General features: G+C 35.5%; 1 protein-coding gene across 3 annotated transcripts; it reads left to right on the forward strand.

Moving 5' to 3' along the window:
* The first annotated feature begins 3,152 nt into the window (after nt 1–3,152).
* LOC106058325 (hormone-sensitive lipase-like) lies at nt 3,153–25,555 on the forward strand. 3 transcript variants are annotated; one of them, XR_008774584.1, is made up of 11 exons: nt 3,153–3,586; nt 5,229–5,415; nt 7,465–7,620; nt 8,227–8,304; nt 9,718–9,900; nt 10,947–11,066; nt 11,705–11,849; nt 13,014–13,232; nt 14,457–16,801; nt 17,544–17,695; nt 22,708–22,847. XR_008774584.1 is itself a non-coding variant. In XM_013215716.2 (11 exons), exons 1-11 carry the CDS (start codon nt 3,219–3,221, stop codon nt 22,909–22,911), a joined length of 4,161 nt encoding a protein of 1,386 aa, XP_013071170.2. In that variant the 5' UTR covers nt 3,154–3,218; the 3' UTR covers nt 22,912–25,555. The 3 variants fall into 3 exon arrangements, 2 of the variants coding, with proteins under 2 accessions (XP_013071170.2, XP_013071171.2); XM_013215716.2 differs by having other exon boundaries at nt 3,154–3,586; nt 17,540–17,695; nt 22,708–25,555; XM_013215717.2 differs by lacking the exons at nt 3,153–3,586; nt 5,229–5,415 and having other exon boundaries at nt 7,481–7,620; nt 8,201–8,304; nt 17,540–17,695; nt 22,708–25,555.
* Nucleotides 25,556–27,489: the final 1,934 nt, after the last annotated feature.

Raw genomic sequence — 27,489 nt, forward strand, 5'->3', positions numbered from 1 at the left:
CCGGCAATGACGTAGCTAGGGATTTTGGCTCCCGGAAGGGGCTTGATCTCTTGAAGGGCCCCTGCATTTTGACATCATGGCGTGAGATAATGGCAAAATATTTAAAAACGAGTTTCGGACACTCATTTGCCCCCCCCCCCCCCTTTTTTTTCAGTCTTAAATGTATATGATGTACGTCGCTCCCCTTCTGATATTTTGGCCGATTCGGTGGGGTAAGGGGGGGGGAGTGATTGCATCTACTGCCCTCCCCACTCTATTATATAGCCCTCTGAGTGGGGGGGGGGGCGGTCCTATTTTAATGGAGAAATCATAGTTTGTGAACAAAATTAGTTGAATATCTATAAAATATAAGCTACGTATTGATATGTGATTTAACCAATTTGTATATTATGTCGCACACTTACTCTAATCTCATATTTTATCATTAGTAAATATAAAATGAAAAAGGGTTGTACCAGGCGGGAGTGTCGATACATGCAATTGCCTTCCGCCCATCGGACGAACAAATACTTTTTCTTTTTGTATTATAGTTAAGAATTTACAAAATTTAAAAAAATGTCACTAATATAATTTATATATGCTATAAATTAAATTCTTATATCGAGTCGCCCCACCCCTATTCTTTAATGCCAAATGCAATCATTAGCAGAATTTATAAAAAAAGGAGCGATTATTAATTAATCGTTTTCACTCTACCGCCATCTCCCCTTTCCAGACGAAAACATGAGGTTTTAAAACAGAATAGTCAAATATGGCTACAGAGTTTATGTAATTTCACATGAATTTTTAAGAAAGACTTTGCTTTGGAAAATTTAGAATTCATACGAAATTTTTCAATATAAGAATAACGATTGAGATGAGTTCTGAACCCAAATGTTCTTTCCTAGTCGCCTTTTTCCAACCTTTACTCAATCTGATATTTTACTAGTTAAATAAATTTGGGACTATAGCTCACAATTTATGCTTGAATCCTAAAAATGCAAAATCAAAATATAGAGTAGAATCTAATTCGTACACTTAAATTTCTCCTCCCACTTCCAAATTTTTCTGTTTAGAACTTTGAATTACAGTTCTGTAACAAAACAAAGTTACAAACATGCCTATCCAACAAAATATGTCACTTACAAATGAGCTTTTTTTTGTTTTAAAAATATTATTTTTCGAATATTTTTTTTCGCCTGCGATCCTCAAAGCATTAATCCAAATATGTGGGGTATCTTCAAATCGTTTTATTTGCAATGTTGTAAGGGCCTATAAATTCATATTAGAATATTTTTCAAGTAAAACATTATTCAAAAAGTCCTTTTTAAATAGGATGAATAATGAGTTATAGATGTCAGGAGAATGCTTTTCTGCAGTGAAAAATGCAAGAAAACTTTTATGGCGTCGGGGCTTCGCCCCCAACGCCACTGATAATAATTAGCTGTAAATGTCAGGAGAATGCGTTTCTGCAGTGAATGATGCAAGAAAACGCTTTTGGCGTCGGGGCTTCGACTCGAACCCCACTGAGGAATTTTAAGCTTGCTGCGCTGCGGCAGACCCCCGAGCTATCAAGAGAAAGGCCTTAACATGACTGTTTTTTTGTGTTTTTTTTGTTTTTGTTTTTTGTTGTTGTTTATTTCGTCGAAGGTTGAGAAACACTGCTTTTTTTATTATTATATATATATATATATGTATATATATATATGTTGTACGCACGTTTATGCATAGGGTTAGGGTTTACTTAGGCGTTAGGGTTTGGAAGAGGCAGACAGAGAATGCGACGGTAAGGTAACATAAAAGAATGGACGGGCCTGCCATTGAAAGATGTTCTATCCAAGGCAAAAGACAGAGAGGAATAGAAAAAGACGGTCGACAATTCTTCCGTTGTGCTCCAACGGTCCAACAGACGAAGGGATAGATGAAGGTGAAGAAATTTGATTCAGGCCACCCGTTCCACGCTCTTGTAGGAACACTAGTACGAATTAGTTCTAGTGTACTATGGAATATTCTGAAATGTGCCTTTATCTTTTTTGTCTTTCTTGTGTATTTTATACTTTGAGTTTCCCGGGCAATGCATTTCAGTCTCACCGTGGCGCTCGGGTGGAAACGGTCGTTAGAGGAGACGATTGGGTCGATAGGTAGGCTATATAAAAAAAAAAAACAAACACGTTGGGGTGCCTATAGGGACAGAGTTCATTGCACTGGCAGTGATGGAAGACAGACAGATGGGAGCAAGCTTCTAGGCCTATAGGCCAGAGTTTCAAGAGCCTTAGATTCAATTCTTAGGACAAAATAAAGAAGATAGTTAGTTTTTTTAATGCATTTTTATGGTTTATTGGGTTTATTGTGTAAACTTTAATTATTGTTTCTTTACTTTTTTATCAATCTGTCCTGAAGTATTATTACAGTAGGAAAAAACAACAACTCCACAGGCGCAGTAGCCTACTTTTATGTTAGAACAAGAAAAAAAAATACTTTTTAAATAAGACAATAGGGGCCTACCTCCTTTATTCAACTAATAGAGCGATTATTTTTTCTCTTAAGAACTAATGAATGTTAGATTTTAAAAAAAGGAACATTTACCTTTTTACCCCCCCCCCCCCCTTTAGAAAGAATAATATCTAGACTTAGAGGACGCATATGCCTATGATTAAACTATTGAATGAATTTGGAAACACCAGAAGACATAATTATAATATAATCTTATAATCTACAATCTGTTCAATATAAAGGCCTATTTTTAGTTCTCCAAATTTAAATTGATTTCTTTTCATACTTAGAAAAATTAAAACGGTCAAACTAGAGTTTTTCCCAGTGTAGCTAGTCATTCTTTTCCCAACGAGATATGAACTGTCGAATCTCTAGGAAATTTTTAGAGCCCTTTTCGAGATCCGTGCGAAATGCGCGCTGGACTATATCGTTCGGACTCCTGGAATCAATGGTTCCAGTTTCATACCCTACCCTCTGCCATCCCCCGTCGTCCTGCGGGAGGTTTGGACTAGGAAGTAAATTAACTTCAGCTCTGAAGGAACATCCGAAACCTGTAAAACATTTTACATCAATTATAGTTTCCAAGTTTCCACGAAGATACGAGTTGAAGAGGTAAGGAAAAAAAAAAAAAAGGAAATCCTTATCTAAGGGAAATGATTCTAAAAAATATTTGCAACAACTATTGAGAGCCGGAAGTTTATATTTTAGAGTAAAAAAATGGATGACAATATAACTCTATAACAATAATGGATTCACCTGAAAAACCCGAAAGAGTATTTTCAACTTTATCACGAGAACTCAAGTCAATAGCGTTGAATAACATAAATTATTTTCAAAATGGAAAACACAGTCACCATGCAAAATTTCATCTGACATTCAGTCTTCTTTACGAATATCTGGATATCGGCATCGAACCAAGTTATTTCGAACTTTGTAAACATTTAACTTTGTGCAGCTATGATTTTTCTGAGTCTGTCAAAGGAAATGGTTATCGTAGCCTTTTAAAAGTAGTGACTAAGTGTTGCTTGCACTTGTTACAGCTGTGCAAATATATTACTTCAGTCAGAGATTCTATTTTGTTTCGCAAGAAGCTCTACGCCAAAGAGCTTGAAAGGTTTGTCAAGTTTGTTATTTGTTTATTTAAAATTTTGAAAATTTTTTATACTTTTAACTTAACTTAGGACTTAACCGTCTTAACTTAAGACTTAGGAGACTTCCAGTCTAGAATAGGCTAGAAAAGGTCTTTGCAAGCCCTGAGTACCTTCTGATATAGCCATACGATTTAAGCGTACATTTTCTGACTGATGTCAGCAAGTCATCAAAGGGCCCCATTCCATGGTGATTTTGTTGTGGATTTCCTCATTTGTGATGCAGTCTTTGTAGGTGATACCGTGGATCTTTCTAAAGCATCTTGATTCCATGGCTAGGATCCTCCTCTCTAATTCTACAGTTAGGGCTCAAGATTCGCAAGCCTTGCGATGGTCAAACAGACTAATAGGCATAAAATGTAAACTTTAAAATATTTAGAAAGCTTATTTTTATGCTATTAATTAGTATGACCCTCCCCCCTTTTCTTTTCTAAAACTTAAATGTTAAGTTTTAGATTCAGTTTTCAAATATTAATATATCACCTTTTGTGTTGCTACTGTGTGCAATGATTGCTGTGGTATTGTTTTTTTTTTTCTTTTTACAAAGCTTATATCAAATTTTATAAACTCTGTCTGTCTGGTAAAAAGTTTGAACATGTTTTTTTCTCCCATTCCCCATTTTTGGATCAAGTTTAAACTTTGCACAATTATACATTGCACATGACAAGACATGAATCAATTAAAAGAACTTGCCAATTAGTTAAATAATTATTCGTGATTAATTAATTTGTATGATATCAAAGTAAGGGAAATAAATGCTACTTAATGAGATATGTTGATATATTTATGGATTTAATCCCCTTATAATTACATTTTGGCACATTTTTTTTCCTCCCTTTTTCCATTGTCTGAACAATTTGAAATTTTGCATAATTATTCATAGTTGATGACAATATACATGAATCAATCCAAAAACTAACCAATTAGATTTATGAATTAGTATTAATTAATTAATTGTGTTTTATCTAGCTGAAAAGGAGTTAAACCCTGAAATTTTCATATAGATGGCAGTAATTGGCAACTCTTTCCCTCAGATTAGCTTTGTTTTTTAAAAAGTAATTTTTCTTTTGCTTGTTTGTAGTCTCTACTTAAATTTTTGTGTAGCTCTTAATCTGATACCACAACTAGGAAAAATAGACTTCACATATTTGTTAAATTTCAATGTATTTTTTTTTTATTAGAAAATAGGTCTTCAAATGAATTTAATATTAAAAAACAAAAATGATTTTGATTGAGCTTTTTTTTTCTTTTTTGCTAGAATGTACAGTTATTGTAAACTTAACATTTATTGATCACTTAAATTTAAAAGAAAAATCCCAATTGTAACATCAGAGAGCTGCATTAATCTTCAAGTAAGATTTTCTAGCATTTATGCAAAACATCTGCAAGGCTAGTGTTGATTTTGATTATTCAACCACACTGCATTTGAAATTCATTACAAATTTTCTATTTGGTTTTTAATGCAATTTGTTTTACAACTCTTAATCTTTAGAAAAACGTGAGAATGTATATGACAGCTTTCGGTAAAATCTTCTCAGTTTTATGCTTTATCTTGTGATAACTTCTCTGCAATATAAAAATATTTGTGAAATGCATTTCATATTTCAGCTATGTTTCTGCTCTGGGTCAACTAAGAGGGGTATTGTATTATTCTCTGAAACTAATCAACTACTGCCAAGAGGGGGAACTGTTTGCAGATGAGGACAGATTAAACAATACAGTAGCAGACCAGCTTGTACTTGATGTTGAGACACTGTGCCAGGAACCTTTCTATGGAAGGTGTCTTGGTTTCCAGGTTTGTACACTACATGTATGCATCTTCAATCATGTTTTGTTGAGAAATCCTCTACTATTAATTAAGTGTAACATTTCTCACTATCCAGGCTCTCTGCAAACTGGCCCACATGACACTATTAATTCAAAGAACTTGACAACTCAGGGCTCCAAACACTTTAATGTCCAATAAATTACAGCCAATACTGTACAATTGACAGCAACGTAACACTGACTGTACAAAAACTTCACCAGTATTCTGTAATGCTGTATCAGACTCCACTAACTCTCCACCTCTTCCTGGACTTGTACCTGATTCTCTGTTCTCGACCGACTTTTTATCATGCTTGTTCTTGACTCTGACTTTGACTTGTATTTGTGGAATTGGGAGGTAACGTGAAGTGACTTGACTCTGACACCTTCGCTCTTATATAGGGTCCCTATAGGCATTCTAGAACCGGATAGAATGTCACTCGACCATTCTGGTTGATCACATGATTACATTTGAGGTGACTTGCCTCAATACAGATCCTTCCCAAACTCCTGTGCACTCTCACTCAACACAGTTTACTGCTCGTCTAGCACTGGCCTTGTGTAGGCTAAAAACACACACAGCACTACCCCCATCTGTGTCACCACCAGGTTTATAACAATAGTATAAATATATATTGATAAACAATGTAAAGCCTTGGAACAAATCCACAGGTGTAGCTGGTGCGTACTTCTAGTAACTTCCATAAACTGAAGGTTGCTAGATTTCTATAAAAGTTGTAGAACTGTTTGTTATTCTATTTCTATTTGTATTATACATTGTGTTAACTAATTGGAGTTCAAGGTATCATTTTATCACAGAGTTCCTGTATCTTCTTCTACATCACATTCAAGTAGGAAACAATAGGGCACTGATTGTAAAAATTGTGTTCAATTTGACATTATCTCTTTCCTATAATATTTTTGGAAAAATCTTCACTGGCTGCCCTATTTTAAGAATACATCTTTGTTTACATCTTCTGCTGTGGCTGAGCAGTAGAGCACTTGGCTTCTGAAGACTGGGATTTTTAATTTCGGGAACTTTGGGCGCCTCTGATTCCACCCGATTCTGATGGATACCTGACATTAGTTAGGGGGAAAAGTAAAGGCAGTTGGCCACATGACACCCTCGTTAGCGGTGGGTCACAGAAACAGATGACCTTTACATCATCTGCCCCATAGATCTCAAGGTCTGAAGTGGGAACTTACATTTACATCTTCTGCAATTCTCCGTAGCTCAATCTAGAGATCAAGGTATGTCATGCAATGAATAATGAGTTGACAGGGTAATGAAATACATGTCTGGAATCTGATTCCACATTCACTCTCCTCTATAGCAAATTGAATGTATATGTTCACAAGTAATTAATAATATCTATAAAATATTTTAAAAAGTGATTAGCACTCTTTTGAAAGCTTGAGAGTTTAACTGTATGAAGTTATAAACATACAACCACAAGCTGAATCTAGAGTTATCATTTAATTTTTTTGTCTAGGTTAGGACAGAGGATGGATAACATTAACAGCAATATTATAATTTAATAGGATAGAGTAAGCGTAACTATGGGTGAATAGTTTTTAGCCTTTTTTTTCAACTTATCATTTTCAGAACCCTATTTGTTTAAACTTCCATTTTCTTAATTCTTATCATTTTGAACTTTTACTAAATAGTGAAAATGTTTATCTTTTTGAATATTAGAAAAGTGTACTTCACATGTCAAGGTTTTGGGTTTTTTGTTTTATCAATCTACTGTTGTTTTTTTTTCAAAAAATCAGCCAGGAAAACCATGACTTATGTCCCTTAGTTAACATGCATGACTGAATTAATATGTGGATAAAACATATTATCTTCTCTTTTGAAGTAAATTCTGCAATTTATAAGAAGAAGATATTCCAGCTTTCTTGGCGATTTGAACTAAAAAAAAACTTGGTTTATCTGCCCAGCTCTGTCTCTACTCTGTCTGAGAGAACTTGGTTGCTGGAAATTTTTAGTTGTTTTTTTTTTTCTGAAGGCATCACTATAAGATTTTTCCTCCTTCAGTTTTGTGACTCCATGTATAAGCCTGTACAAGTGTTGGCTATTGCCATGGCCTCCTACTCTGAGGGATATTTGGAGACGTCACAGATGATGCAAGTGGCTTCTTCTGTTTTCAACAGTGGAAAGTACTTCCTGGATCCTGAGCTCCGAGCACAACAGGTAGATCTAGTAGATTGTGTATGAGTATGCCATTTCATTAAGCTACTTGTAAAAATGTTACTTTCCACTATTTCAGCTTTAAAATATAGACAAGAGCTAGCAGGTATCATACAGACTTGCAATGATTTTAAAGCCAGGTTTTTGTCAACAATTCTGTTAAAAGTTGGCAGTTCCCACACAACTAACCTAAACAGGACCAGAATTATCAAGTGGGAAATTTTACATCTAGCAGGCTCTGAAATCCTCAATTATAAAATTTTGCATCTCCAAGGCCCAGAAATTATGAAATTTTACATCTCAATCAGAGCAGCAGCGACTGGTGCTTCCTTTAGATTTAGAGAGGTACAAAATTCACTTTGTGACTCGTTTGTGATACCACTGATCAATGACTGTGTCCTTCTGATCAAAACTGACTAAATGCTGCAGATATACTGATATCAATGGAGAAAGATACATCATCTCACCATTTTATTATTTAAAATTGGTTTTTATTTTCTCTTAATCTTAGATGAAAGAATTTTAAATATATTTATTTATTTATTTCAGTAATATTTTTAGCTTTTTTTTTTTTTTCTTTTAGTTCTATAAATTGTCCCTTTTCATAAGGTTGTCAAGGTCACAAGAACAGCAGACATCAAGTTTTGCAAAGCATTCTGGGGTTTTTCTGAATCTCCGGTCATGCGTGTAAGTATTTCCTTTTCAATAACTTAACCTAATGCACTTTTTTCATGCTGGTCATGTGAGATTCTAAAGAACCAGTAAATATTGAACTCAAGATTGTAAGTATTTTGATGGGGAATGTTAAAAAAAAAAGTTTCCATTTTTTTAAAATATTTTTTACATTTTAGCATGTTTTTGTTTTTGGATGAGAATAGCTGCATTAGCTAATTAGTATTTGTTCTGATAGTTACACTCAACTAGCCCACATTAAACCAGAGTTTCAGTTTGTAAAGGAACTGAGCTTTTCCATAAATCCTCTCATGGATTGACTTGACCTCACAAATAACCGTAGTAAATAGTTTTTAAAATTTGTGTAGGTTGCACAGTATTCTTTGATGCATCTTTGTTCAAAGAAAAAGTCTGGCTGAAGATGGAAGATCTTTGGCCACCATAAAATTAAAATTAAATGGAGTCTCTTTGTATAATGACAAAAATCTATGTATACCGGGCAGTATAACTGAGTATATGTCACATGATTTGGATTGCTAGGTGTTATATAAACCATTGACGTAAGGACGTAATCATCTTCTTTTTTGAAGTAACGTCTGTATTATATAAGATAAGATTGAAAGATACTAGAAGGATTCTTCCAAGCTGCCTGTGCTCCATTAAAGTTGTAAGAAAAGTTCCCTTTCAGACTTTGTGATTTATAGGGCAGATAATGTAAAGGTAATCTGTTACTATGGCCCACAGTTATTGAGGTTGTCAGCACAATCATCCACCTTTTTTTTCCCCAACTATCGTGAGGTACTCATTAGAGTTAGTTGAACTCCGGGGTGTCGTAAAAATCCATTCTGATCATAAAAATGGCAAGACAACACATACACAAAAGAATGTTTTGATTATTGTTAATGTGGACAGTAAAAAAGGCAATCATTGGTCTTTGACAGTGGTGCTTGGTGGAGCAACTGTCCTAGATGGGGTATGACCATTCATGACTGGGGTATCCACTTTCTCATGGTCTGCTGCTAGAGTGCATGAGATGATACACATTTTTTTTAGATTCCCAGCAATGTACACATTTTTTTAGACTCCCGGCAATGTACACATTTTTTTAAGACTACCAGCAATGTACTTCATTGAACATCTTGTAGAAAAATCCACCAAGATTTAACTACATTTATTTTATCCCTGGGCTATCATAAGGAATTTTTATGTAGATTTAAATAGTATACCCACTAGGCAACTACTTTTTCCAGTCATACTGGACTCATGGATATTCTACATCTCTAGTTCAATGTTAAAATCTCTTTCTTAGTACATCTTAGTACCTTCAAATTTTAATTTACACTCTCTAGCCCATTTATCCTTATTTTATACAGCTGCCTCTTGACATAGACATTAAATCAACTTAATTGTTTCCATTACTTTCCACAGCAACTGCCAATGTTTGTTTGCCCCTCAGTTGATGTGAATGAAGTGATAACACTAGGGCCAGACTCATTTAAGCTCCCACTGGCTGATGGCTCAGATACAGTGGACATCACACCTCCATGTGCCCACACTGGTCCTGGCCATGTTTATGTCAGGCTCATCTCTGCACAGTTAAGAGATGGACAGGTGAAGCAGTTATCTCGAATATGCTTTATTAAACTGTCTTAAGCAACCTGTCAATGTTTGAACTAGCACTTCCTGACATATCCTAAACATTTTTTTTTTCATGGAATATATGCTTCTCTTTTTTTTAATTAATTTATTTTCTTTAAATATTATGTTTTATTTGGAGGGTGCAGTTGATGAAAAGCCCATTTCTGTTACCAGTGTGTCATTTTCTCCAACCAATGACAGATGCCATTTTATTTTTAAATAAAAAATTTGTTTTATAAGCTCCCCCCCCCCCCTTACCTGAGTTAAAAAATTTCATTGAACTGATGCTTTTTTTTTTTTCATCATCACATTATTTTACTTATGATTAGAAATTAAAAAAAAAAATGAATTTAGAAATTTAAAAAATGGCATCAAGAAAGCAGAACTATATTTTTTTAGTCATTATGTTTTCACAAATCAGTTTATTTGTCAATGTACTAAATCTGAAGCAGAAAAGAAGGATGTTTACAGCATTATTAAGTGATGATTGATTTTTTGAAGCCATATTCATTTTGTTAAAGTTATAACTTAAAATAACTTTTTTAAAGAAATGTACATTTATAACATTTTAATTTAAAAAAAAGTTCCCCTTTCAGACCTTGCAATCTATAGGGCAGATGATCTAAAGGTATCTGTTTAAGGGTGTCATGGCCAGCACATCGGCCTATACTTTTCACAACTAGTGTCAGATTCCCATTAGCTAAAATCCCAAAATTAAAAATCCCAGTCTTAACCAGGATTTGAACCTGGGACCCCTGGTTTGGAAGCCAGGCGTGTTAGCACACAGCCACTGTGCCCCCTATAACATTTTAGCTTGTTTGAACCAATAAAATTAGCTTAGCTTATCTCCATGTACATTTTATTACTATAAATGTTTTTTAAACATCAAGCTACATTTATTTATTATTTTCGTGGTTATTATTCATTTTTTTTTAATTACCAATTTCACCCAGCATTAGATTTCTGCCATCCCTAAAACTTATGTTCTCAATGTTCACTGACCTATATATATTTCCCAGCATGCTTTCAGGAAAAGTTTAAAAGTCATGTCCCCTCCTGCTGCCAAACCAAAAGCTGCTGGACTTGTTATCCATATCCATGGTGGTGGATTTGTTGCTCAGTCATCCAAATCACATGAAGTGAGCTTATTCTTAAGATATATTTACATTTTAGTTTTGGAAAGTTACATATATGATTTCTGAAGCTCCATCACCATTATAATTTTGCAGTATCTGAATATTATTTTATTCTTTTAATTAGCTTTTTTTATAGCAGCCTTTCTTACCATTCAAAATAAATTAAAACTCAAAACATTCTTAATTTTTATACAGTTATGCATGTGATTTGTCTATGAAATGGTTTAAGATTTACTTACCAATCTTGTTCTGAATAAAACTTATGCTGATAATGTCATTTCTTTCTTGATTACTTCTGGTAGCATGTGGGGTGGGCTGGCATCGAACTCATTATCCATGTAGAGTAGGAATAGATTTGATGTCGGCTGAGTTGTGTTTGCTAACCACCTAAAGTCAGAACAGAAATCTTCTCCCAGATAACCCTTTGTCCCGCAAAGGGCAATAAGCAAGCAATAGGAGTGGTGAAGATGTGCAAGAAAAAGCAATAATAATACTATTCATAATGGTCATTAGCCTGTTGCAATATCATTTTGTCATAATTTTTTTAAAGAGGTTGTTGAAATTTGAATTATCTTATAATTTTCTGTCCTTTCAAATTGTCCATATTTCAAACACTAATTTTTTCTGTTTATTTCCTGCAGGTCTACTTGAGGGAGTGGGCATGGACTGTGGACGTCCCCATCCTCTCAGTGGATTACTCTTTGGCTCCAGAATACCCATTCCCTAGAGCTCTAGAGGAATGCTTCTACGCCTATGCTTGGGCTGTGAGCAACTGTCATCAACTTGGTAAGTTTGCTTTTAACAAGATTTGAACTTGAATTTCAAGAACAACTAGAAGAAATAACTGCTGCAGACTGCTGTGCTTTTAAAATGATTTCATTAATCATGGTGTGTAATTAAGAAAGTAAAGTTACCCTTTCTGACATTGCGACCTATGATAAAGTTACCCTTTCTGACATTGTGACCTATAATAGAATAAAGTTACCCTTTCTGACATTGTGACCTATGAGAAAGTAAAGTTACCCTTTCTGACATTGCGACCTATGAGAAAGTAAAGTTATCCTTTCTGATATTGTGACCTATGATAAAGTTAAGTTACCCTTTCTGACTTTGCGACCTATGGGGGCAGAAGATGTAAAACTCTTCTGTTTCTATGGCCAGCTCAATGGCTAACTGCCTTTACTTCTCATACATATGTCAGGTGCCCATTAGAGGTGGATGGATTCAGGCGCTCTTTAAAAATAAAAAAAATCAAGTTCAAAATACCAGTCTTCACTGGGATACAACTAATATATATTAGTATACCATAGACTGAAATCCATCTAAGAAAGATTGAGAGCTCTCAAAAAATGAAAGGTAGATTTGTCCTGCGGGCTGTATTTTGGGCATCCCCGGAGTATACAATAGGCTATTTTAGAGACAACATCTGTATAGTAAGTATAAGTAAGAAGCCAGTTATGTTCACATTGACTAACTATTGAAGCAATCTTAGTCTCACTGTAATTGTATGATTGCTGTGTGGAAGAGATTTTAAGTCAATGATATAGTCTACATTTGATTTCAGTACATCCAAATCAGTATAGCTATAAGGAAATATTTGACTAACACTTGACTTCTGATGTAGAGCTATTAGTTTAATAATAGTAGCTATTAGTTGATCAAGATGGATACAATTTGAAAGTTGTATGGTTACTGTCAACACTTTGACTTACAAAGGTGATTTTATGTTATCTTTTACATTAACCTGTGTACCAATGTTGGTTATATCAGTATATTGCTGTGCTAATTAAATGTTGTAATATCTATAGTTGTACTATGTACATTGAAGCTGGCTTTTTAACTTTTATTGCAAATTAAAACTTGAAGGAGCACATAACTATGATAATTTATTATTTTTTTAAATAGTTTTTTTGCAAATATTGTTTTTTTACATTATTCTTTTATTTTTAGGCTCAAGTGGAGAAAAAATACTCATAGTTGGTGACAGTGCTGGCGGGAATCTGGCCATTGCCACTGCCATGAGGGCCGCTTCCTTTGGCATCAGATCCCCTGACTCTGTGGTTTGTGTTTATCCCTGCACTGTGGTTAGGTACACACCCTCACCTGCCAGGCTTCTGAGCCTTTTGGATCCTATCTTGCCTGTTGGACTAGTGTCTCGATGTCTTGCTGGTAAATAAGTTTATATTATGAATAGTATTACAACATTGAAAAAGTAAAGTACTCATTATATTATGATAAAATAGAATAGAATCTTCTGATTTGTGTTGCGTTGTGCTTATCTCCTTTATAAGATCTTTGTTGATTAACTTAGTTGAATTCACAAAGGCCCATGTTTCAGTACTAATGTGGCAATGGATAGTAGCTCCAGCTCCAGACAAAAATCTGGCAGTCTTATTGCTATCAAACCTTATTTGGCTCCAGCCGAATATCACTGCAGGATACTTGGCCGGATAGTGAAAAGTACACCATAGTACAAGGCATGTTAATTTAAACAGAAATGAAACTTTACATTTTAAATACACATTACATTTATAGCAGCAATGACTGGCACATTTTTAAAAAATTTGTTTCTCTTGACCTATGAGTGGGTTAGTTAACATGTTATATTCCTTAACTTTATCACTCTGACCAGATGTCTGTCTTGCCGTGCGCATATATCCACAGAAGTAGAGATGAACAATGCCCCCCCCCCTTTATTTGTTTAGTTCATCAAATTGAGTTCATAGGTAGACAAGTGACCACATTTACAGATGGGACAGACGTAATTTGTAAATTCAATATGTTGACACTGTCTACAGGTCACACCTTATGAGTGAACTGATTTTGTTTACTTGTAGTAAATCTTAATTAGGGGGCTGGACTTAAAGCCACACTTCTACAGAGGTAACCAGGTGATGAGTTAGCTTACTTGGAAATAAATCTCAGTTAGAGGATGGACTTTAATTTACACCTTTAAATTGGTGGAGTTATTTTACTTGGAGACACATCTCAGTTATGAGGCTGGACTATAAAAGGCACACCTACACGTGTGACCTTTTGCTATACAAACCACTAGTTAATTACTATATTTTATAGCTGTCCAGTGCACCCCTAATCAGTACAGATGTATCCAACCTCTTAATAGCAGTAAGCAAAATATTTTGAACAATTGATTTGATGTCTTTTTAAGAAAAAAAAAAGTTAATTCTATGAATCAGTCACCAAGTGAGTGCTTCTTCTTTCCATTTTCCATGAAGTTGCTCTGAACTAATAAAATAAACACAAGTGATAGGCTTCTCTGCCTTTTTCAAAGGCTGCTCTGCTTTAGAACATTCGACTACTTAAAGTAAGAAGGAAGTTTTAGTATTCAAATTGTTTAATCATAATTCTCAATGTCATTATTTTATTTTCTAGCTTACGCTGGAGTAAATGAGGAACACCCTCTGTCCACTCCCAAAATGGATGATGTTCATTCCCAGAAGAGCTTGACTCGCATTCAGTTTGGAACATATGAGACCCATGACAATGACTGGCTCATTGTGGATGAAAATAGAAGCCGTGATGGCTTCCATGACCCAGTCACTCCTTGCACTTCTGAAGCAGACACTCTCTCTGAATTTTCCGAAATCCAGAAAAGTACCCCGGGGCAGCCGATGAAAATGGGGTTTCAGAAGAGTGAAAGCATGTTTAATATGAGAAGCGTTGATGACAGTCTGCCCAGACAAGTCAGTGATGTCAGACGGCAAAGTGACACCGAAATATTTTCTCAGCTGGTTAATGATGGAAGCTGCGTTTTCCCAGCTGGTTCAAAGGTTGGCAGCACAGTGCCACCTCACACAGCTCTTAATCAAGGTTGTTCCCAGAAGGATACAGTCAACTCTTTTAATCTTGATGGTCTTCAGCAGAGAGCTAAGCTTATGATGGAGAGTGCACACAGCTTGTTTAGCAGCTTGGCCTCATTCATGCCCACTTCGCAAAATGTCTTGTCCAACTTCCCAAAGTTCCAGGCTAAAAAGTCTCGGAAGCACATCATTGCAACACACTCCTCCCCTGTATCACTGCACTCAGAGCCCAGCTCTTCCAATGAAATAAGTAGTTTCAACAATACATCCCCTAGAGAAGAAAATGATCTAGAGAAAAATGGACTCCAAAGATCGAAAAGTTCTATTGCTGTCACTTTTTCTAGCCAGCTGCCCATGGCTAGTAGTGCCTCTGACTTAAACATTTTAACTGATAAGAACAACGATGAGGTTGGCATTAACAATAGCAGTTTGCCAGCTGAGGAGATGTTGACCTCAGCAGCCTCTTCATCCTCATTGGTTGACACGTCAGTGAGCTATGCCACTGCACTGTCCACACCTTTCTCTCCTCTGGAACGTCGCATTGGGGAGCTGGATGAAGAATGTGGATGCCAACCACAAGAAGTAGTTAATGATAACACACACAAAATTGAGACAGAGGTACTTGCAACCGCTGATGGGTTAAATGTAGAGGAAGATGTACAAGGAGGTGAAGAGGATCGAACAACTTCTTCCATTGTGTCCATCACAGGTCCACATGTCATTTTCACCACATTACCACAGACTGATGTCACAAATAAGCCGCACTTAGATTTCAATATAGAACATTCTGACTTGGCAGTGTCAAGTACTGTTATCACCTCAGAACCATATTCTATACCTACCACAGATTTACACTCAGACTCTAATATAGAACATCAGAGTACTGTCCACACTGAACCACAGCCTACTCTCATTACCAAGCCCCATGCATCTCTCCTCACAGAGCCTTGTACTATTCCAATGACAACACCAGTTTCTTCTTTCACTACAGAATCACACCCAGTTCTCATCACAGAACTGCATCCTGTATCTACCACCAATCAACATTCAGAACCAAAAGAAGGCTGTGAAATCCAACAAACTAAAGACATTGAAGCTCCTTGCTCCACTGTGGCTGAAGTCAGTGATCAGTCCAAAGAAGATAAAGCATTCATATGTGCTGGTGGTCTTTCTAGTGGTGAGGTCACACCTGACATGATTGCTGACCTCCCAGAAGAAAATAAACAGTTACTTAGAGATGCCCTAGAGGGTTTGGACTCCTCACCTGTAGAATGCTCTATTCTGAATGAACCAAATGGAGAAAATGTTATACCAGAGCCGTCATTTCCATTAGAGAAGATTCAAAGCCAAGGAGAAGCAGTTCCTTATAATGGGATGGAACAAATTGATAACATCTGTGAACAATTGAACTGTTGTAGAGTAGAACCACCTGTGTGTTGTATAGAGAGCCAAATAAATTTCACATCAAACAGAGTTGTCAATAGTGAGGGAGTATACCCATCTCATAACATTCTCATGGACACAGAGGTTGACACCGAGAACTTAGACCATCCTCAGGACATGACATCAGACAGAGAGGTCAGCAGAGAAGTAGAAGACAGCGACAGTGCCCAAGTAAACTCAGTTCCAAAAGCATCACAAGGACAGCAACAAGTCAAACCGCCCAACACATTAAAACTGAAGAGGTCTTTTAGACCTAATATTCTTTCATCTGAATCTCCAATGGACCCACTCAGCACTGCTTCAGAATCTTCTCTACCACAGCCTGCCAGCAGCTTAGAAGTTAGCTCATCAGAACCCTCTCCTAAAATTTTGAGATGTGGCTCAGCACCAGTATTGAATTCAAAGAGTCACTCTGGTTCCTATTTAGCTTCACCAGCCTACTTATCAGAAACTCAGTTACCACATTTTATTAAGGTAAGCTAGACACACCATCATGAATCAAAATTTTTGCTATTTGTATATAATTTAGTTACTTATAAGCTGATGAGCTAATAGTAAAAAAGTTACTTTCTATCATATAATATGAGTTTTTATATAAATCTCTCTTGACTTCAGTGTTCCAAGGATAGAAATAACCGCAGCCTCCCCCCCCCCTTTTTTTAAAAATAGTATTATACAAAAAGCTTTTTAATAAACTTATAATAGGCCCTTTTATTAGAATGCATGTTGATCTCTAGAGATCTAGTTGTAATAAAATAGTTCAAATGCTAACGACTTCATACAGATGCCCCAGTCTTCTGCATTTTCAAAAAAAAAAATCATTTAGTTTATTAATTGCTTTTGTTTATTTCGACAGTATTAGCAAGGTATTTAAGAAAAGGAAGAGGTAATGGTTAGAATCAAACATTAAATTTTAGAATCAAAAGAACATTCCAGTTCCGACGAAAAGCTTAAAATGGAAGTACTGCCGGCTTTATAGAAAATTTATGGGATCAAACTGCGAATTAAAAAAATCAGTTTGATTGTCAAAGTTGCTTAGTTGTTCTATGCACGAAGTAAGTAATAATGGGTTAAATGCTCATGTTTTGTCGTCCTGCCCATGTGGAATAATTGGTGGTGAGTCAGTCAGCTAGGGCTTTCATGAACATATTTTTATATTCAGTTTCTTTTATATTTTGTTTCCAAGTCCAAATGCTTATATTTTCTTCTCAGACAGAAATGTCACCTTCAGATTTTGACAAAAGAACTTTCGCATGTCACAGTCCCCTCCACAAACTGCGTCAAGCTCCAGTGGTGAAGAATCCGTACATGTCTCCCTTGCTGGCCCCTGATGACCTCTTGAAAGGACTGACAAGGGTTTGCATTGTGGTAAGAATGGTTTTGTCAGTCTATCACATCAATGCCATGGCCTGTTAATCAACTCAGTTATTTCACCAGTGCCCAGTTTTGGAATGTTGTGTTAATCTAGAAACGCTACACTATAATACAACGCCAACACTATAACGCCAGATTCAAGAATCCATTTATTTACACACCCTCACAGTACGAGGTTACACACAACACTCTGATATGAACTTTCTTACCAAGGGGAATAACTCTGCATACTAATAACAAACACATACACATAAACACAATGTCAACATTAATTACAATTTCTTTTTTTTTTCTTTCTTTCAAATCTTCCTCTCTTTCTCTATTTCATTGCATTTTGAAGGCTAAGTAAAACTAAGCATATAGGCTACATAAGGAAACAAAACTAGATGATAGTACCTCTGACTACCTCGAATTATAACTTTTAAAAAAGAAAACTTTGGAAGTGTCTTTGTCTACTAAATACAATTCAATCTTCTCAAACATCAAGGAGAATGTGTAGAGTGAGAATAAAGAAAAACAAAAAAAATGGCAACTTTAAAAAAGAAATGTAGCACTGTCTAGTATGTTCAGAGTTGCCTTAGCATTAGGCCTACATTCAATAAAACTTGTACAGCAAAAGTTTTAACTAATCAAAATAATAAATTTTATGTGTGCATAATGTAATAGTGTAGGCTACGAGCATCAATGACATATAATAAAATGACATGATATTAGACCTGCACATGTAAATGGATAGATTTGAGTAGTATATGTCAAATGGTAAGAGGAGTATTCTGGAGAGCAATAATTAAATTGTATTACGTCTTCTGACAGTGTGTGTTCATTAAAGAAATCTAATCAAAATTTGAACATAATGAAAACAAAAGAACAGGTATCAGAGAAACGTAAGCAAAGTACTAGTGTGAAGCGAAACTAAAACCAAGAACTAGTATAATAACAATGAGAGCAAAATAATACGGTACATAATGTTGCACAATATACAAATGATTGTTAATAAGAAACACCCAGATTTCAGCCAGTCTTCTTTATGTGCCCATCTTAACTGATCAGCATTCTTATTTGGTGTCTGGTAATGCAGGGCCTTGGTCACTCATCACTGCGAGTCGTGTACCTTCGTATTTGGTCAAACATTGGCTGTAAGTTGAAGACTATTTGACTGTCAAACTGTGCACATAGAATGGAGTCAAATGGGTTGTCGACATTTGGTTGATAAGACTTGGAATAAAATAAAATGTCCTGAGGATGGGGGGGGGGGGGGGGTGAAACACTAGGTATGGAGCCATACAGCCTAAGAATGTAAGGCTTAAAAGACGCCATGAATGGAGTCAATTGTTCTGATGATGTTATGGTGGTAAGCTGCCCCACCAAAAGACTTGTACTGTCACCTTGTTTCTTCACTGTTTCTGTATTCTCTGCTGGTCACGTTGATGGTAACAGTGGCAAGTGTAGATAGCATCTTTCTGTTGGTGGTGTAGGCACTAACCAGAAATACACATAGTCTCATACGCCCAGGTTCAAAAAAACGTTCTTCCCACACAAAGATGATTAAATGTAGTGGGGTAAAGAAATATTGACAATGCTCTGCAGTCTGATCAAATGTGGTGGGGTAACAAGACTGGGGGGGGGGGGGGGACTGTTAACAATCTGCTCTGTTGCTGTTTTTAAACTTGACACACATCGTATGTATCAAGAGTGACTCAAAGGCGATACGAGAAAGTAATGCCAGTTGTTAAGGAAAACAATGTCTCTATACTCAGCAAACTTGTGGCTAGAGCAGATAGATTCACATTGTCTCAGACTAACACACAGATGTTTCCTTCTGGTCGCTAGATTAAAGGTCACTAAGTCAAATATTCTGCCTAATATTTCGACACAGGTGTGTTCACTTTGTTTTTTCAGTGACAGGAACTGAAAATAGTCTCCACACACACACAGTCAGCTACAGTATGATTATAATTCTCTCTGACCGTGACCTTGAAGAAGTATTGTCCAAACTATACTATCAGCTCTACTACACATGTGTAACTTCAAAATTCGTGCACATTCTAGAAGCAGGTCAGCCTCAAATTTCTCCACCACTGTCAATCATAAAATAAATTCATCGCTCTACTGGAGCGTGCACTGCCCTCATAACCTCGTTGTGAAATCTTTCTCTCTGTGGTCTCCAGTAAACGGACAAGTTCCCTTTTCGTCCTCTACAACTTTGAGCGTTTCTGTCAGATTCTCCCAGCTGTCTGGGCATTTAGACAAAAGATGTCTATATGACCCACAAGATAAGCATCTCAAAACATTTCCATCACGGCCTAATGGGTTTAAACCTTTCTTTCTTGGTTGAGAGAACTGATCTCGAGCAATGTTTCTGACTTGACCTTCACCTCTAAAGTGACTTCCACCTTTATATGGTCTACTTCCATGATGTTCCACTTTCGGCTTGCTGGTAGATTTCAACTGCTCTTTATCTCGTCTTTCAAAGCTCTTGAAGTTTTCACGTCTGTTGTGGTTGAACTGTTGTTCACCTCGTCTTCCCAAACTGCTCAACGGTTCATGTTTCTTGTAGCCAGCCGCCCATAAAGACTCCTCATTCTCAGACAAACACCTCGGCTCAAGTTTGATACAGGCATCGAACTGTTTCCCTTTACTACCTTCTCCTTTGAACTTTCTAAGAGATGCCTTTGCTTCTTCATACAGCATCTCCCGATTAGCAAAGTTCATACCTGTCAGAACTAGCATCTTCTCAGTTTGCGTAATTCTTGCCTTTCTGAGCAGCTTGAAGGCCAGAATCTCAGGTAACATCTTCATTCATTTCTGTTCTAATCTCCTATACTTTGTATCAAACTCTGAAATAAAATCATGTATGGATTGATTTTCCCTTTGCCTGAAGTTTTCAAAATCATCAAATTTATCAATACTGTCTGCCAGGTCGTCTTTAGCCAAGTTCTTGTCAAGATTCTCGAAACCTTCCTGACACTTGAGCTCCGACAGCTCTAATTGCTCAAATACCTTCTCTCTAATCCTTGACTCACTGCCTTGTGGTAATGAAAGGGCTACGACTATCGCTCTCTTCTCTTTTTTTAGCTCCGTGATTTCATTCCACGCTAGCAGTTCTTTCTTATATAATTCATAAGACATATCTTTCAAAAAGGATGGAATCTCAATTATTGTAGCCATTATCACTTTAAATAGGATCAACTAAGTAAATACGTTTACTTACACGCTCTGCTATCACTTGTTAATCTAGAAACGCTACACTATAATACAACGCCAACACTATAACGCCAGATTCAAGAATCCATTTATTTACACACCCTCACAGTACGAGGTTACACACAACACTCTGATATGAACTTTCTTACCAAGGGGAATAACTCTGCAAACTAATAACAAACACATACACATAAACACAATGTCAACATGTTGAGTCCAATTATCACAAATTGAGAGAGTCCCATTAAGATCCCCTTTTTGCTACTATAGAGGATGAGCTTTGTCAGTTGGAAGCGCCATCTACCAAGTGATAGTAAGCATTCTGAGCTACAGAAATACATAAAGACAGGAAAAAAATGCAGTAATAGGATTTTGAGCTATAAAATTATGTTTTGGAGCTTACATCTATCTATCTATATAATTCTCTTCATGACTCAAGAGTTTGGACACCAAGTAATGGAAAGATCACTCTTTTATTTCTGCATGTCGGACGGACTAGTTACCCCACATAATTTTAGAGGCGAAAAAAAAAGGCCAGACTTAACCATTGTGGGGCCCAATGCGAAACAGATTTGGCACTGCCCAGTTTGGGTAGGGATAAGGATAATAAGTGAAAATTAAGAGCTTGTATAAGAAAATATATTCGCCTTTGCATTTTATTCATTCTTTACTATGCACAGAATTACTACACGAGCCTTGCATGTAGCGAAGTCATACAGTATATCATAAGAATTCTGTTTCCTACATAGATCATGCTCAATAGCAAGAATTACCAAATGTTTCAATCTATCTTTGAGAATTGTTAGCTTTAAGTAATTCTTCATTAGTTTGAGGCGTGAGAAGCTTCTTTTACCAGATTCCACAATTACGTGATAATGCAGTTTTTTGTTTTTGTTTTTTTTTATCACGCGTAGGATTGGCATTTTCCATATTGAATGACATCCCAAAATGACAATTTTTGTCTATATATTTCAGATTTGTATGAGTTTTCAAAAGATTTTAATAATTTCCGGAAATTTCCAGGACTTTTTCGTACATTTTGCAATTCCAGATTTCCAGGAGCTCCTGGTAAATAAGGAGGCCGTGGGAAATCTGTTATAAGTTATAAAATGGTTTAATTTAATATGCTACTAGTATGATACTCCGCCGGTCAACTAGTTGTAATTATTCAAAGAAAAAAAAAGAAGAACACAAACTGAGTTCCACCTCACACTCACAAGGCCTCATAGAACTCATTCAGTGATTGGCCAATTTTGGGATTTTGTTTGACAAAATGGAAATTTTATATATGGAGAAAAAAAGTGGGATCCATCAGCCTTTTTGTCAAGGCCTGATTTTATCTACTAATATTATCTTACTATCATTGACACATTCTCTTGGTGAAGTTTCCTTGGTGCTATGTGGTCAGTACATTGACAAACCTCCTTTACTTCACAAAACAAAAACAGATACAGCTAGTGCTGTGGGTATTCTAAAAATCTAAAATCCCACAGAATTTCAACTTAATATCCTTAGTTCACTTGTACAGAATAGAAAGTGTTGCATCATCTGATTGTGTCTAGTGTTAATGTTGCACTTAATAAGGATGTACCATTCTCTAATTACATTTCTAATAGTGTTAAAAAAATAACTACTTTTCATTATGTGCCCATGTGACACAAAAAAGTACACATGGCATTAATTTTTTTTAAATATATTAGTGTAGCACTGAATGACAACCTTCACTATGAGAGAAATGCAGTTTCTTAGTTAAGTTTTCAGGTCATCAGACTTCACTAACCTACGCCTTTTGTTCACTCTAGGGCTGCCATCTTGACCCCTTGCTAGATGACTCTGTCAGCTTTGCTCGGCGCCTACGCAAACTGGATGTTCCCGTTGAGCTTCACCTCATTGATGATCTCCCTCATGGCTTCCTCAACTTTGCCCTGTTCAGTTATGAAGCCAAGAAAGCCTCGGACTACTGCGGGAAAAAAATTGCTGAGTTGTTGCAAAGTACCTGTGTCTAAAGCAGAACTGCAAGCAAATGTGATTTAACATATTTCTACAAGGTGCATATCATAATTATATTTCAGCATTATGTATTTTTTCTCATCCATATTAGAAACAAAAAATTACGCTTTCTAGTTCTTTCAATGTCTTTCACTGCTTTGAATAATCGACTTTCTAGTTGATGTTGTGTTGATATAAATAACTTAAGAGCAAAACATTAAATTATATTTGTCCATTGTATACATTTGTCTGTTCTAAACTTTCATCCATCGTAAACATTGTAAGGGGCCCTGGTGGCAGAGTGGTAAAGCACTTGGCTGGAGCACATCGAATCTTACTGTCGATTGGTATTGGTAGATCCCCCTTGAGTCCACCCAACTCTGATGGGTACCTGACCTACATTGGTGAAAGTAAAGTCATTTGGTCGTTGTGCTGGCCACATGACACCCTAGTTAACCATCCGCCATGAGCCTTACATCATCTGTTCATAGATCACAGGGTCTGAAAGGGGTACCTTTACCTGATCTAAACATTGTAAGCAGTTTTTTGTTTTTTTTTAACTGACATGAATGTAAGCATAATTTATTTGAATTTAAAATTAATAGAATAAATTAATATCATGTTTAAACCTGAATGCCAAATGCCAAAATTCACATTGAATTTATTTCTTTGGTTAAATAAATTTTTTTATCTTACTGATGTATGTTTAATGTTGCAACAGCATACAAAACATTTTTCTCACCATGGATGCACTTTTTACCCTCAAAGTAGGAGGGAAGTGCTTTACAGAGCAAATGTGCCAACAGGCATTTGGATAGTGCAGGATGCTGAGTCGAAATTGTCATTCAGTTGGTTAAGATCATTTCTGATGTAGCTATAGATCTACTTCATAAATGTACTGCTAATATTTCTAGTACCAACACTAATGTCAAAAGAGATTAGGCTGGCATATATTATTTCTTCTAAACTAGAGGTTGTAGAATATACTACGTAACATGGACTAACAACTGAACTACTCAAATATTTAAGCTTACCCATTTGTTCAGAATATTTTTTGTTTCTTTGCATTGTGATAACCCTTGGTGTGTTTTGTGTTTGTTGCATCTTATGGAGAGAAACTCTTGAGATCAAATGTGCTGAACAGTAAACAACAGAGAGGTCTACTTTATAAAGATCTAAATTTAATTTTCATGTTTTTCCCATACGCGTAATGGTTACAGTATAATGGTACATTTTATGTTTTAATCATTTGAATGAAAATAGACTATAAGTGTTTTTTTTTTGTTTTTTTTTTTTATATTTGTGCACACTGACAGCTATCTCTCTTGCATCATTATATTTTTTTACAAAAAAAAAGTTATTTAAAGGGGAAGCTTTATTTCCGACAGCAATCCTGTGTTCTGTTTTATGTTTTATCAAGACAATATTTATTATTTATCATGTTTAAAATAGGTTGTCATTTCTATGTATATATGTTACCACCTAGCAGGTAACCAGACAATAAATCAAGCTTATAAATTGCTTTATTTATCTAAGTTAACAGGTACTAATATACAGATTACATTACTTACATGTTAACAAAATAAATGTGTATTTTCCTATTGCAGTATTTGTATTATAGTTGTAAATTCATTAAGTACATGATGGAGCTGGATATTCAGATGATTGAACACTCAGTTGATGTGATTTCAGTCCAATTCGAAGATTTTGACTCTGCACAGTTTTTTACCCATTTTTTAAATACCTGGCCTCTTTTAAACTCATGGAGGCTGAGTGCTTGGCTTCCGAACCAAGGGGTCCTGAGTCCAAATCCCAATGAAGACTTTGATTTTGAGCTTCAGGTCTTCTAGAAAGTCCCATGAAACCAAACAACTCTTATCTGTTCGTTGTATTGTGCTGGCCACAAGACACCATTGACCATCAGTCTAGACACAGAAATAGATGAGCTTTACATCATCAGACCCAAAGACCAGAAAGTCTTAAAGCAAACGTACTACTTTTATTTATTTTTTTTGGAGAAGAGGCTGATGGTTGAGTACTAGAACACTCCCACTAACCATTGGCCTCATCAGCAGGTTCACATAACATTGCCCAAGGGACTTTTTGATCTGCTAAGGAAGTTTAACTTGACTTTTACTTTCATGTACAGAAGAGTTGAATAGAAATAGTATTAATAATTTAGGAAGTACTATTTGCAGATATTTCATATATATGTAATTATACTATCTAAATAAATAGTTAAGAATTATGAATTAATAATACATTTTTTCCCCATTTTATTATTTATCTGGCTTTGATAAGTAGCCATTCCTTACACTGAACATTTGAAATTCGGGCTGATGACTAGATCTGATTTCATGAAAACAAAATCACAAATTCAATTTGATACTGAGAAAGATATACTTGTTCACATCTTCTTATGTGTCAAAACGTGAAGCTTAATGCAAAATGTTTACTTAACATGGATAATTTTGTGTTTTGAAGTCTCTTAGCTTATATGATTGGCTCACTCCTAAACTCTTTGTTAACAAAATGTTCACACAATGTTTTAAGGTTTTAAAGGCATGAATAGAAAGGAAGTGGACATGAATTTTGACTACCTGTGCGTGTATACTGGTGCATATATCAATGTAATGACAATTAAAAAAATATTTATTTTGCTGCATGCTCTTTTATTTATGTTAGTCATGTTTTCAAATAAGTTTTTCAAAGAGCCTTGTTTTAGCAATAACTATGTAGTTTTCTACTGCTTTCCTTATGATTCAATTAGTAATGTACCATTAAAACCTGAGTTCCAGTGGGCAGAATGGTGATGCCAAAGGAACCAACTACTTTTACCTCAGGGACTCACAAGAACTTTTTCACTTAGCCTACCAAGAATCCTTTTAAGCTATCTTAAGAATCACCAACAGCATCCATTTTAAATTCTCTAAGCTTATATGTAAAAATAAATGGCTCACTCTCTATGGACCTCATTCACCAATCGTAAACAAACATTTAGTCACGTGATAATATTGATAAAACAATGGGAAAACACTGTCACGTGATAGCCATTGTGTATTGAAAATTAGATTGTAATTTGTATGAGGAGATAGAGAATCACATGGCCCATAGATATGTATTTTTCCAAAACTCTTGGTCAAAATGGAGATTATCATAAAACTATTTCGGTTAGGAAATGAGAGGCTCGAATCCTCTCCTGAAAACTCTGCTTTTGTGCATTAATGCACACATCACCATATAGGTTACACATTAGTGGCTTCCCAGACCTGTTAAAATAGAAATCAGCAAGTCTGGGGCGGTCAAAAAAGAACACAACAAACAGTTTCCTCTTTTCTCCCCACAGAACTCAGCCTGTAGGTGTTTGTAGGAAGCTCTGGCTTATTCAATTCTTTCATGCAGGTCTGTTGTAGGAACTGTCTGTTGGGCTGCTGCCCTAGAGACTTGGAAATTGTTTAGCCTTTCTCAAATCTGCAGACTCTAAACTTTTGGTATTAAAAAATGGTTTTCAGCCCCACTCGAGGATTAAACCTACATGTGAGTGGCTGATTGGCCAATCTTTGATTTTAAGTCCTTAAAATGTTTGGAATATTTTCACTTCTTGGCTTACTGGGCAACCCAACTCTCCTCCCCCAAGGAAGAACCAAAACTATGTAAAAAAAAATAATTTAAATAAAATACTATTGACAATCTGGACATTTTAACTATCAAAACCTCACTTTTGCATATCATTATAATTAAAGCCCAGTATTTTTTTTAACTTAAAATGGCTAACCTTATGTATAGGTATATGCAAAACGGACAAATGAAAACAGATTTATGTTAATCTCCATGAGAACAAAAATTGTAGAATTGTAAATGATTGTAAAACACACATTACAAGAAAAAAAGTCTTATCCAAGATTCCTAATGAATCATGTCCATATTAGTATGTCTAAATGCCGCTAAATTTATTTGAATTAAAATATAAACCTACTTCTGATAATAAAACATCATTAGACATTGGATATTACAAGGTTTTAGTAATTATTAAATTTATAATGTTTTGGCCACCACAAGTTGGAATTAAAAAAAAAAGCTTATATTAGGTGTGATTGTATCAATTTGTCATGTAATCGTATTTAACAATAAATCTGTGGATTAGAAATATTTTAACCTATTGGTTTTGTTTAGCTTTCTTCAATGTGCTATGATCCTATCATTAGTCTTGACCAGTTGGGATTAGGGGCAGGAAGAAGAGGGTATATTGGTGAATGTTTATATGATCATTTTTTAAATGCATAAAAAAAAAGTTTAGTAAGGGTTCAAGAGTCCTCAAGGGGACTAATTCAACTTATACCACCACACCTGTCAATTACAATTTCTTTAACTTGTTCGATACCAAAAAATAAAATAGTTACCAGTACTTAATAAACTTATTAGTTAATTTTTTTTATTCTTGTGTTGTCGGGTAAAAGTAATAATTGTGCAAAATCTCAGCTTAATTCGAGATTGGGTGTGGGACAAATAATGTGTACAAACTTTTATCACAAGCATAATCTTAGCCATACATGGATTATAAAAAATGTGTGTTTCAGTCTAGCATTTCAGAATTT

Source organism: Biomphalaria glabrata, chromosome 14, assembly GCF_947242115.1.
Source record: "Biomphalaria glabrata chromosome 14, xgBioGlab47.1, whole genome shotgun sequence".
NCBI classification, from domain to species: Eukaryota; Metazoa; Mollusca; class Gastropoda; family Planorbidae; genus Biomphalaria; species Biomphalaria glabrata.

Bases quoted from the DNA above. Each gene is read 5' to 3' on its own strand.
- LOC106058325 (XM_013215716.2), top strand. From the start codon at position 3,219: ATGGATTCACCTGAAAAACCCGAAAGAGTATTTTCAACTTTATCACGA. The intron at 7,621-8,226 runs GTAGATCTAGTA...CCTTTTCATAAG, and splicing joins CTGAGCTCCGAGCACAACAG to GTTGTCAAGGTCACAAGAAC. The intron at 9,901-10,946 runs GTGAAGCAGTTA...TATATTTCCCAG, and splicing joins CACAGTTAAGAGATGGACAG to CATGCTTTCAGGAAAAGTTT.